General features: G+C 42.1%; 1 protein-coding gene across 1 annotated transcript; it reads left to right on the forward strand.

Moving 5' to 3' along the window:
* Positions 1 to 232: 232 nt before the first annotated feature.
* On the forward strand, positions 233 to 12,578 carry LOC142765191 (uncharacterized). Its single transcript, XM_075865798.1, has 8 exons — positions 233 to 506; positions 3,905 to 4,014; positions 4,081 to 4,278; positions 4,343 to 4,430; positions 7,497 to 7,712; positions 9,278 to 9,452; positions 9,567 to 9,640; positions 12,257 to 12,578. Exons 1-8 carry the CDS (start codon positions 366 to 368, stop codon positions 12,515 to 12,517), a joined length of 1,263 nt encoding a protein of 420 aa, XP_075721913.1. The 5' UTR covers positions 233 to 365; the 3' UTR covers positions 12,518 to 12,578.
* Positions 12,579 to 12,835: the final 257 nt, after the last annotated feature.

Raw genomic sequence — 12,835 nt, forward strand, 5'->3', positions numbered from 1 at the left:
CGATGATGAAGGAGATCGGCTCTACTAAGGAATTACTAAAAAATATGTGCTAATTTTATGTTGCGCTGCCTTCATTTCTTTTAAAGGCACATGCAGTTGGCGTAACTAAACTCTTCAACGTCAGAAATATCTTTTTATTATCAAATAAAAAAAAACTGCAGGTAGCGCGCACTACTACCTCTGAAGCCTTTCTAGAACTAGAGTAAAGAGGTAAAAGAACGAGGTGTTTATTTCTCCATCGCTGTGTGCCACTGTAGTACAAGCCAAGACAAGCACGTAAGCCGTTCGCCTCTTTCGCGCCTTGCTGAACTTGCCGTAGGACTGCTTCTCCGTTTGTGTGCTTTTTTCTTTTTGCTGCCGTGAAAATGTCGACACCGATTCAATGCTTGGTGTCATGGAAGGAGCGCAAGAAGATTATCTCCATTAACGGACACACCATGGAAGATGTCTTGGCTGCCGTGAAGGCTACAGATTTTGGAGATGTCGCGTCAACCGGCAGAATAGAGGTACGTTCTGGAAGTGCCTTTTGTTTTCTTCGCTCATACATTGCTCATACATGGCATTGCTGAGTAACCCAGGGGACCCATCTGCAATAGCGCGCGAATAGGAGAACAATACATGGCATTGCTGAGTAACCCAGGGGACCCATCTGCAATAGCGCGCGAATAGGAGAACAAAGAAGGAAAGTGTGTCCCAACTTGGGAGGCAGTCTTTTTTTTTTTTACTTGAGGAGCTGCAATATTTTTGTCGTATATAGTGTACCTTTGTTAAGCACTTAATGAAAGCATAAATGTGGCGGTCGTGTTTCAGCACCGGTGCTCGTTCACGCAAGTAATTAGCACTGGCCTTATGTGCGTAAAGATAAACACCAAGGTAAAATACATAGTGTGTCACGTGTGATGTGTCAATTCGAAGGAAGTGGTGACGTAAACCAAATGAAAAAAATCGGATGCCTTTATTTGAATAGAACCTAAGTGTTTCATTTGTGTGAGCACCAGAAGCCACTCCAACAGTTCAGTCAGGGATAGTAGGTTGTGGTATGCTGGCCTTGTCAGTGCACAAATGGCTAAAGGGATTTGGATGAACCAATGCCACCAAGAAACGTGATAATGGGAAGCATGAATGTAGGGTGTAGTTGTAGCTTCTGTATTAGCTGCTGTGGCCACACTGTTACTGTGCACTTAATAAAGTGCTAAGCCCCTGGCTGTATTTACTTCCACTAAAATGACGTCCCTTTTCCGTTTTGTAATGCAGCTGTAACGACAAGAAATAATGCCAGCCTTTTTGCTACTATGTTATCTATGTTACATTGGAGAAAGGGTCACTTTTGGCACAGTGAAAAATGCCAAAATGTTACTGTTACTGCGAAATGTTATGATGAATACCTTGCAACACTAGAGAATGCAAAGCATAAAATAAACTGAAATTTCATTGAATATAATAGGCTGCTCACAAGAAATGATCCTGCAGAGTATCAGCCATGCTTGCATCAAAGTAGTTATTGGCAGTAAAATCATAAGACGAAGAAAAGAAAACATGAGGACGAGTGCTGACAACGTATGGCAAAATTGCTGCTCCCGACACAAGTGTTTAATTAATTTGCATCTTCTCGAAGCCACCTATTCATTCACCACTCAGCCTGTCCCACATACATTTTGCCCACGGTGCAAGAATACTTCAGGTGAACGAACGTTGCGAAGCGAGCGCTTGGCGGGGAGGTACCGATTATGTTCTCGTTTGCGGCATGCCGATAGATGGCTCGACAGACTGAGGACCATGGCGGGCTGTTGGCAAAATCCGCAAAGCACATCCAGCACGTGGGCGGTGGGTCCCAATCTGAGAAAACTGGCCTATCGCACGATATCAACCACGCGACACCCATAGAGCGGCACCACTGAAAAGGGGGGTGATAAGGGAACGGGGTTGATGGCGGCGCGAAGTTGTTGTGGCGACAATAAATGAGCGCCGTTACTTTCTTACGTCACGGGGTTTTCCTACACCCAGATGGGGGGGGGGGGGAGAGAAGCCGGGGCAAAATTTGTAGCGCCATCTCTCGGGCCTCTTGCGAACCAGAACATTATCAGGCAGCGAATAGTCCCGGCGTTCACTCACCTAGAATATTCTTGCACCGTGATCTTGCCGCATCAGCATTGAATTTCTTAGATGCTGCCTGTAGCACACATGGTCTTTTTCTTGAAACAAGTGGCACTGCCTCTTACCTTTTGTTCAGGAAGTGATGTATAACCAGCTTCAAGGGTGCTGAAAAACACCATGTGAGCACTAGTGTGTCCAGCTGTCATTTTTATTTGATGCGACACACTATGGAAAGAAGGAATGACAGTAGTATTACTAATTCTGCATCATGCTCATGCACCACCATCAGTAGAACTTCAAGCAGCGACACGAGCAGATGACATGCAAAACCAGCAGTAATTAGTCTCAATTTAGCTTGGAAAGCTGGGCCACACCCTGTGTGTGCAGGAACGAAATACTGCATTCCACATGGCAGATGGTTCACTAGCTCCTTTTGCTCTCAAAAGGGCAACAAGCTCTATGAGAGGGTGAATACTCCTAGCTAACACAGCTGGTGAAGAAGTGCATAACAAGGTCAAGAAATCTTATGCTACTTTTTGACAAAAGATCATTTGTTAGTGTGAACAAATTCCGAGCGATTTCGAATGTTCTGATGATGCTTTGTGCTTCTTAATGCTTCCCCATTGTAGACGTAAATATCGCTAGAAGATCGACCACATTCCGAACATGTGAACCACTTATAAACCAACCGATTCTCCAGAAAGTCACCGAGAACTGGTGCCGAGCCTGAGTCAATACATGTGTTTTTGGCACATTATAGGCACTGCCAGCTGTATAGGAAAAGCACAGATGGAAATCAAGCAACTGGAAACAAGCAATGAAACTCCAGCCTTCCATGCTGGCCTCCTCGTGCGCCCCTCGCATTTCTTCATCTTTCAATGTTTCTCTGTCTCCTCTTCACAAACATTGCACTTGTCGTTCCTGAAAGCCTCATTCATAGCAGAGCCTGTTGCTCTTTGAGTTCACTTATTTGAAGAAGAAAAAAAGTATCGAACTGTCCATCATTCAAAATTCATTATACCACACTCGCACACACAAGACGCAGCCCTGCTTTTCGAGACTGACTACTGCTGGTTTTCTGCATCATCTGCTCATGTCGTACTGAAGTTCATCTGACAAGCTGCAGTCAGTCCCGACATCCATAGGGTGTAGTGTCGAATCAAGGAGGCTGGCAGACGTGCTACTGCTCACATGTGCTCTCAGTGCCCACGAAACAGGTGGTACGTGTTGCCTAGTGAACAAAAAGAGAAGAGGATGTGCTGCTTGTTCCAAAAACACACAAAGTCTGCCACATGCATCGTCTATAAAATTCGATGTTCATAATGAATTACATACAGCGCGATATGGACTTTTTTATGCAAAACCAACTAGCCCAAAGCTTCACTCGATGTTCATGCAGCAAGATGTATGTGGGATTTGCTATTCAGTTGACATTCAGCGCCTATCCTCATGTTTTTTTTTTTTTCTTCGTCCTGTGTTTGCGCTGTTAATTTATCTGATACAGTTGATATTCAGCGTCTATCCTCATGTTTTCTTTCTTCGTCCTGTGGTTGCGCTGTTAATTTATCTCGTACACGCGCCAACTAGCCTGTCTTTTGCCACTTGAAAGTAAAACTGGTATGTGTAAATAAACATGACAGGGACATGGAAAGAATGAACAAGAACAGTTTGCCACTTGTTCACTTCATGCATACAAATTGCACCTGTGTGGCTAGCATAGTAATGTCTTTGAAATAATACTGACAGCTGAAAGTTTTATTATTTGTTGCCCACGGTAATTGTGTTTGTATAAGCATTAAATTTCTTTCAGGTTTACAATGCACAATTTGAAGCTTATGTCGACCCTCCAGGGAACCATGTCTTTTGTGATGGGAGCAAAATTAGAATAATCACTGATGAGGCCATGCCTCATGCTTGCAGGTGAGTAGCTCAACTTCGAATTGTTGCACCAAACTGAAAGCCTGCTGATTTTTATCCTGTTTTCAGCACAAATGAACTGCTTGTGGTTTCTCCCGAGTTGGAGCCATCAACTACTCAACCTTTTCACGGAAGTGATTATAGACTGCCACCCCTTCCCTTAGACCTAAAAGTTGCCATTGGCAATACAGAACTCGGAAAAGTTTCGAGTCGGACAAAATCAAGGATTGTGTCTTGGTTAAGCCACCATTTGATGAACTTCACTGTGTAAGTGCCTCCGTACTCTCCTGTATATTATTGAATACCGGCTGAACATTTGTTGCTTTCATAGATACCCAGGAAGGCGGCTCTATGAGGCTGCTTCAAAGGCACTCGTTGTTGAATACCCTGTCCTTAGAGACACAATTGGTACTGGTTGGGTAAGTGAAATTTTTTACGATTTGGACATATCGCAATATCCACAGAAAATGTTTGGCAGATTATGATAATGCTATCAGTTGGAAAGAAAAAGGGACTGGAAAAGAAAACGGTGAAACATATAAGATTGTTTGAATAACTATATTCTTTGCATTCTCGAGACATCATATCGGACCGGCACGGTGATATTAAAATTGTATATTGTGTGTGCTGCATGCTAATTAGTAACAATCTGGTGTCACGCGGAATGCACTATTTTACGTGCAATTTTCGAACCTGGCTTGTGGCATGTTTTGTCACTTCTAGAACTAAGGAGTAGCTGGTGCCTCATTTGTGCACCAACATCTGCTTTCATGGCAATAAAAAAAAAAGCAAAATGTATGTGAATGGGAAAACTAGGAATAAAGAACGAAAACAAACATTTGAGAGCTACAAGGCTAAACATAGAATGTAGCACAAGCAAGTAACAAGTCCTTTTATCTGAGGGCGGAGGGGGGGTGAAGGAGCACAAGTGCACATTAGAATCGGGGTTTGCACTATTTTTTTTTTTCATGTAAATGTTGTGTGCGTTGGAGTTGGGTAAGTCGGTAAGCTAATGTATGGGTCATTGTATGGGTCATTCAACGCCAACTTGTACGAGCCTTGGCGCTCAACCATCTGCGATATCAACAATGGACCATCCATATAAAGCAAGAAGTGGCCCGCCGAAATATTTTTGGGTGAAAAAAGGTCCTCAGGATCAATAAACAAAGTTCTTCACTGACTGACTGGGAGCAGCAAGCCACACATGAAGTTTTTTCGGAAAGCTTGAAACTTTAGCTTGTAACACGCGTAGTGAAAAAATCTGGTCTTTCCAAATTAAGTTAGGACAAAATTTTTCCTATAGAATGATGGTAGGCTTTTTACTAAAAATAGGTTTAACAAACTTTTATGTTTGCATGGGTTTTTATGTTACCTTAAATATGGACACAATTTTTAATGTTTGGGATTTTTTTACAAACAGACTACATTTAGTGATATGCAATATTTTGTATTGTTTGAGTGTCAGAAACTTTTACTGTCACACAAAAAATAGTTTGAGACACATATACTGTCAAATGGCTTGCAAAGCTGGCGACAAAGTTGCATAAAAGGTAATTTTTGCTCTAGTTTAGTCGTAAATTTTACACTGAGGTTGTTCTAGTAAAATTATGCTAAATAGCATATTTACTAGCAACATCAATTATCTATTCGTGGAGACAGTTTTATCAAATTACTTTTTGTTTTAAGAAAGTTAAATATTTGTGAAGTGTACTACTGGTTCTTGCACGTGTTCTGTCATCGAAGAAATGCGTCTAGCAGTAAGTAAAACATACGTTGGCTCAAGTTCTGCAGCGGAACATCTAGACTACATAATCGCATAATCATCGTTGCATTGTTGTCTGTGCTTACTGTAATGTTTTATATTGAGTATTAGCCTTGGTCAGTGAGAAATGCGAGCCCTACTGGAGTGTGTTTAACCTCGTACGGCTTCCATTGATGGCCCGCATTGTCTGATTACATAAGGGGTAATTAACACTCATGTGTGTGATACTTTGTTACCTACACATTTAATTAAATGTGGGAAAAGAAAAAGATATTTGTTGCTTGAATATACCAGATAAGTTGCACTTATGAACACACACAATCCTATACAAGTGATGATGTTTGACCAGTGCCATAGGTTGGTGCAAAATTATGTGTCCTTGATATAGCAACATATATTTTTATGAACCGTAGTGTTCTTCCCACTTTTAAGTGTGAAGAACACTCTATTGTTGTGGTTGCAGATTGCAGCTTCATTTGCATCGGATGAAGGATCCTGCAGATGCTTAAAAGTTTTTTTTATAACTTGACACATGCCTAAATTAGGCTCAGGGCTCTTTAACGAGATATCATGCTTGCGATAGTTCTGCTTGCGAATGTTTCTGCTTGCGAATGTATCATGCTTGCGAATGTTTGCGATAGTTCTAGGAGCACCTGACAGCAGGCCTGCTGTGGCGAAGCATGAAGATACAGACGTGCGAGAGATAATTGAAGCTGATGCTATCTTTCGCAAAGGTGACACGTGCGTAAGTGCACCGTCAGTTGACCTGTTAGATCGGGAAAGTGGCTAGTGGATAGACTGGTGGCACCACTGTGCACGGATATATAGCTTGGCGTTTCCTGAAAATAAAAATTGTTGAAGCTAGCGCATTGTGTTGTCCACTCCCTCATGTCCCTGTCTCTTAGCGCTCAATATGTCGTCAAGTTCTATTTACCAGCAAGCCCAAAAAATGGCACTATCAAAATACAATACGCTTTGAAATATTTTAGATCACGTGCACACAAAATTTAAAAATGAAATTTCGAACTCAATTTTCTCCTCTATCAATACACCTATGATGGTGAAATAAATTACGCTATAGAACTCTGAGCACAATTTATCAATCTTAACAAATTCATTGTTTCTCTTTTGTGTCCCTTTAATGTGTTGCACCTAACATCATGTTTCTTTTTATCTCAAATATTTGTTTATGTAGCATGAACTTCAATGAGACCACTACGTAATCTCTATGTAAATAGTCTTCCAAAGTCCAATATGCTTATTTGCAGGACTCTTGGAAAGTATCCATCCAGTATAAATTCGGGTACATGCGAAGAACTCTCAGTACTCTGCCTGCTGTGCAGGAAGCCAAGGAGGTCTATGGAAAACGGAAACCTCAAGATAGTGCCATTGCTGCACAAACTAAACGGCAACGCCGCGTGGTAGCAATTTCTGTTTTTAAGTTCATTTCAATGTTTTACAAGTAACATTTGCATGGGGCTTAGCTCGCTAATAACAGTCTACGGCTTCATCATCGCTTGAGTAAGTGAAATGTTTTGGCACTAAAACGGCACTCCGCATGAGCTGTCTTTTTCTGCTTCAACAAGCCCCATTTTAAAAAAAATAAAAAATGTGGGGGGGGGGTTAATGACATAACTAGGTAGCAGCATGTTGCCTTAATTCCAGGAAGACTATGGTTGCCTTATACAAGTGTTCGTTCTACTTTTTTTTTTTACCCTGTTAGACAACAAGCATCCCATATGATGACCACGATGAAGGTGTTTTAGTGGGACACTTGGAATTCATGTCCAAAGAGATGTCGAAGCGTGCTCCGGACCTCCAGAAATTGAGCGAATCGATGAAGCAGACACGCTCTTCTAGGAGGTCGTGGATGAAAGATACAGTGCCTACAACAGCTGAGATACTTGAAAAGTATCCCGCTTTAGGAAATGTTGAGATGGTCAGTATCATGTGAATGCAGCATCTGCATTGCATGCTTTCACTTACGATATTTACCAGCTGTCTTTTTGAAACTTGAATAGGTTTTCAAAAGTAGCTTGTGAACAGGTTAGTGGGTCTTTAGCTGTACTACATTGAAGCAGGCATTGCTTGCACAACAGTGCTATGGTCAAGTTTTTAAGGAATTATTCATTCATTCTTTACTGACTTAAAGCCTCATTTTTATGTTAAATGCATGCAGGGAAGCAAGAGGCTGTCTGCTTAGCTATTTCGAGCATATTTCTGCTTCCCAGACCACTGGCTCCAAATCTGTTTTAAAATTTAAGTATGTTCACACTCTAACAAAGTTTACCAAAAAGCGTCCCGTGGATGGTTCGATACGATCATTATACAGTCCCAAATCCTTGACTACCAGGCTTATGAAAGCAGTAGAATACTAGCACGAAAACACATGGAGAAAAGAGTGGACGACACACTGCACTTCTCGCAACATAGTTTATTGCTGCAGCTGTAACATGCGCTTAAATACATGTAGGTGCAACTCCTCAAGTATATAATTAAAATTATGTTACACACCTTCGTGTTTTTTTAATTAGGTGTATGTTACGGCTGCAGCAATAAACTATGTTGTAACAAGTGCAGTGTGCCGTTCACTCTTCTTCTGTCCATGTGTTCTCGCGCTAGTATTCTACTGTCATGAATATCCAACAAGCCTAAGCCGCTACCAGTGTTATGAAAGCACTTGACACTAACTCCTGGCTTTTTTATTTATTTTTTGTTTGTTTGACAAAGCATTTTTAATTGATTTCATTTCAGTGGGCAAACACTGGCCGACATGTAAAATAATAACATGTTTATGCCACCATTCCACAATAGCAATAGCAAAACAGATTGCAGTAAATGACTTGTGCATTGAGACAACTTTGTCTGCTTAGTTTTATATATTTGCTTTTGCATTTATTTTTCTTTTTTTACTCATGATGGCTGTCAGCTACAACAGAAATTTTCGAGAATGTCTTATGATGTTGCCAAAAAAAAAATAATTTTGGGTAGCAGATGGCACATAGTGTTGATAATTTGAATCATCATCATCAGCCTGATTACGTCCACTGCAGGACAAAGGCCTGCAGTGGAGTCAATATTTGAGTCAATTTTTTTTTCGTGCTCAAATTCAGACAAATCTGAAAATGCATCAAGGTATATTGGGCATTGTCCATTCGCATTCACTCTGACGTAAGCACTGAAATGATGCCATAAACTGCATTTGAATCATTTTTTTTTAGGTTAGTATCATTCTGACAACAACTACACCTGCAGAAGCAAATAAACTTGTTTTTGATAAAATAAGCCACTTCGCGATATAAAAATTTTTTAATGTGTTCAGCCAAAAAAAATTGGGACCTGCTCTGTAAATATCTAGATACACCCATGTGTGTTTTTGTTTTCTCTACGACGAATTGACTGCCAAGTGTCTTTTTGACCTTCATTTCATTTATATGTTAGCTGGAAACTTGTTGCCCAGATTTGTAATTGCAAATTAATTTAAATATACTTCTATGATTATAGCTTCATGAAGAATTTACAGCAATAACAAGCATCCAGATGGAAAAAAAGCTGTTGGAATTTTTCAACAACTTTGGACCCAGGATTCTGGAGCTACTGAAAACTCGCCATTCAACAAAGGACCTGGTGAAGGAGCTCGAGAAGGAGCTTGAAAAACTGGAAGGCAATAGCCGTAAATGTAAGTATGTAAAGTATGTTCAGTCATTCTAGGTTCTCTTTGTATTACTGTTGTGATATTGCTGTGTGATTGTGATATTATTGCTGTGATATTGCAATAACAATCCTTTTCCAGATCGATTTGCAGTTGCCTTAATAGAACTCCTCCCACTGCTGCTGAAAGAGAAGCCGAAATTTCTGAGGGGCCCTGTAAGTAACTTTACGTTTCATTTAGTAAAGTAAAGCATATTGAAAAGGAAACGGCACAATTTTTTTGCACAGAAACAATGGTAAAGTGAAAAATAAAAACTTTTGACATAAATTTCATTGCACCCTAAAAGTTTATATGTTAAGGAAAACCCTATTATAATAAACACTAAAGCGTGACATGACCTTTTGGAATGACCATGCCTGCTTCTTTAGAAATGAGCATTTCTTCTGCATCTGTTTGTCGCAGAGGGAATTGTCATTTCTAGATGAGCACGTGTGCTTATGCCAGAAGGTCATGTCGTGCTTTAGCGTTTCCGTTGATAAATTTTCTCTTAGTATATTGCAATGCATATTATCTTGATGTATTCGGGTCTCACCCGCAATGTTTGTTTACAAGACTCCACTCAGACCACGGCGTGGTGTGTTGGAAGCCTCACGATTGTGTTAGATGATTCCGTTATGATTGCGCGCCGGACGCCAATACAGTCGACGTCCGATTTCCCGGACCCTCAAGGGACCACGAAAACGTCCGCAAAAACGAATGCACGTGAAAATGCACCTTTTCTTGTAGGTATTTTTCGCTGACTGAGAGGGTAATGACCGGAGTACAAGATTTCCATTGCAATTCAGCCAATACATCGTTTAGGTGGCTCTGAAAATAGCCGTTTATTTATAAAAAAAATCTGACGTGGCCTGCGCTACCTCATAGGTCAGCACTTGGGCGCGAAGTAGTCGCCTATTTTCTTTTGCACGACGTTCCTCTTGCCCGCGATCATGTCTGCCTCAATTTCAGTCAACGTCATGTTGCTGCTGTACATTGATGATAGTGTCATCAGTGCTCACGTCAACTCCGAGCTCGTTGGCTGGGTAGGTGATGGCTCTTCGTTCACGGTGTCAGAGTCGTCGGAATCCTCCGTAACTTGACGAATGATTTCGTGATCGGTTAAGTCCGCACATAGCTCAAGGTCTTTGTCAGCGTCGGCGAAGCCCTCAAAGGTTATCCCAGCTGGAATCGACACGCCGGCAGGGCGCAGGACGAAGGAGCAGTTGGTGCCATCGCTGTAAATGGTGAATCCGCTAGACGAAAAGTGCAGCACGAAACGGCTAGGAACTCGATGGATGCTGGAGGTCGGGAAACGTGATCACTGAAGATAGCGCGCAGCAGCAAACGATCAACCGCAGGCACGACTGCAGAGCTGACAAAACAACACGTGAACGAACTCAGCGAGGTTTGGCTTGGCTAAGCCGCGGCTAGCAATAGATTGACACATGCGGTTTCGAGGTTACGGCAGCCGCGGCGCGGTGCGGGAGTTGGCAACGGTGCGAGTATGGCGGGTTCGAGGATATAAAAACAAACAAAATGGCGGCGTCAATGGTAACTTTCGGTCGGCGGTTAACAGTAAAAAGTACGGGAAATTGGATGCCAAAGGCTATAAGCGTCCGGAATTTCGGACTTTTTAATACATTGACTCTATGGGGAACTTGACGGTGCCGCAGATGAGTCCGGGAAATCGGGCATGTCCGGAATTTTGGGCGTCCGGGAAATCCGACGTCGACTGTAGTCTTGCTTCGTTGAGTGATTACGCGGCCACCATTGATAATGCTGGAATCTTTGATCGCACATGTATAAAAACAAGCACGCTTTACCACCTGTCAGAGGACCAATGGACATCGCTTTGTTCGCCACTAACAGTGCAATGTACAGATGGGCCACGTCTGCGTATAGCGCGTGAGCAGCCGGCCTTGCTTTGCGGCACGACACCTTGTGTGGTCATTGCGGGTTGTGATGTCGCGTGCACAGGAGCATGCACAGCTTTACAGACATGCGGGCCTGTTTTGCACAGGTGAGAATGGTGGAAAGTGTACCTGTTTAGCCAAAGATTCGCGATCCCTCAGGGCACTTTCGTCACATCTATTTCATAAAACAAAGGGCATTTTGATGGATATAGCGAGCCTGCACCAATGATGCAAGCTTTGTGGCTTTTTTGAGGCATGCGATTATATGTAGATATGATGATGCCAACAGCTGCGGAAAAAAAAAAGTCTAGACGGCCACAGAATCAAAACGATCACAAAGAGTGCGTTGTTTTGCAGCGTGTGTTATCAGTCGAAACGCGCCTCTTCTTATGCAATAGATATGACCAAAGTGCCTTGAGCGAGCGCGGATTTTTGGTTAAACAAGCACACCTGCCAACGTTGTCACCCGTGCAGAGCAGGCCTGCACGTTTGTAAGGCCGCGCATGCTCCTGTGCACGCGGCGTCACAACCTACAACGGCCGCAAGGTGTCTTGCCACAGAGCAACGCCGGCTGCTCGTGCACTATACGCAGACGTGACTGCGGCTGTACATTATTTGCAAAGTGTCTTTTCCTTTCGCGGCCACAAGTTCAGCGAAATAAAGATTTAATCTTCGGCAGCCCGACTGCTTGCTTCGTCCGGATCATGACTCTGTGACAATATATACGTTTCATGTGCAATGAAATTTGAGTCACGAGTCAACTCTCATTTGTGTTGTTTCTTTTATTATTCGTTGTCACCATTTGAAAAAAATTTGCTCTTTTCCATTTTTTAGCATTTTGATTCTGCTAATGGCTAATACTAATGTTTAACTTTACAGGACATCTACCCTGCTCTTTGTTTTGAGGGAACAAGTATCAGAGAGGCCGAAGAAATGACCGTAGTGTTTGAGGCATTCAACATTCATGTCGTCGATGTTATAGCCGGCATGACGGCTATCATGGAACTGTATTGGGTACTGGACATCATGTACTCGGAGAGTAACAAAAACACCTTAACGCTCCTCGAGTACTTTTGTGGACTACCAAGTGTGCCCAGAGCACCACTACTTTTAAGGACGATTTCGTCGATCAAGAGCTGATCTGACAGCAATGTGCAATAAGCAGAGCTTATATAATAAAGATTGAAGTGTGTGTATCAAATGCTGAAAGTTATGTATTTATGGCATGTTAGATGATGAAACTTGTGGTTTTCGTCATGTCTGCAGAAAGCCTTTCACCAACAACATGCACAAGAAATCTAGTTGTAGAGCCGCACTTCACCTATATTTGGGATCCTCTCATTATCTGAGGTTTCCTGCACTTTACCGTGCAACTAAAGCAGTCGGAGAGTGATTAGCGATTAGTATGTTACTGAAGTTTCTAAGTTCGTAATGTTTTTATCAAGTAGTGTGGGACGT

Source organism: Rhipicephalus microplus, chromosome 6, assembly GCF_043290135.1.
Source record: "Rhipicephalus microplus isolate Deutch F79 chromosome 6, USDA_Rmic, whole genome shotgun sequence".
In the NCBI taxonomy this organism is placed as follows: domain Eukaryota; kingdom Metazoa; phylum Arthropoda; class Arachnida; order Ixodida; family Ixodidae; genus Rhipicephalus; species Rhipicephalus microplus.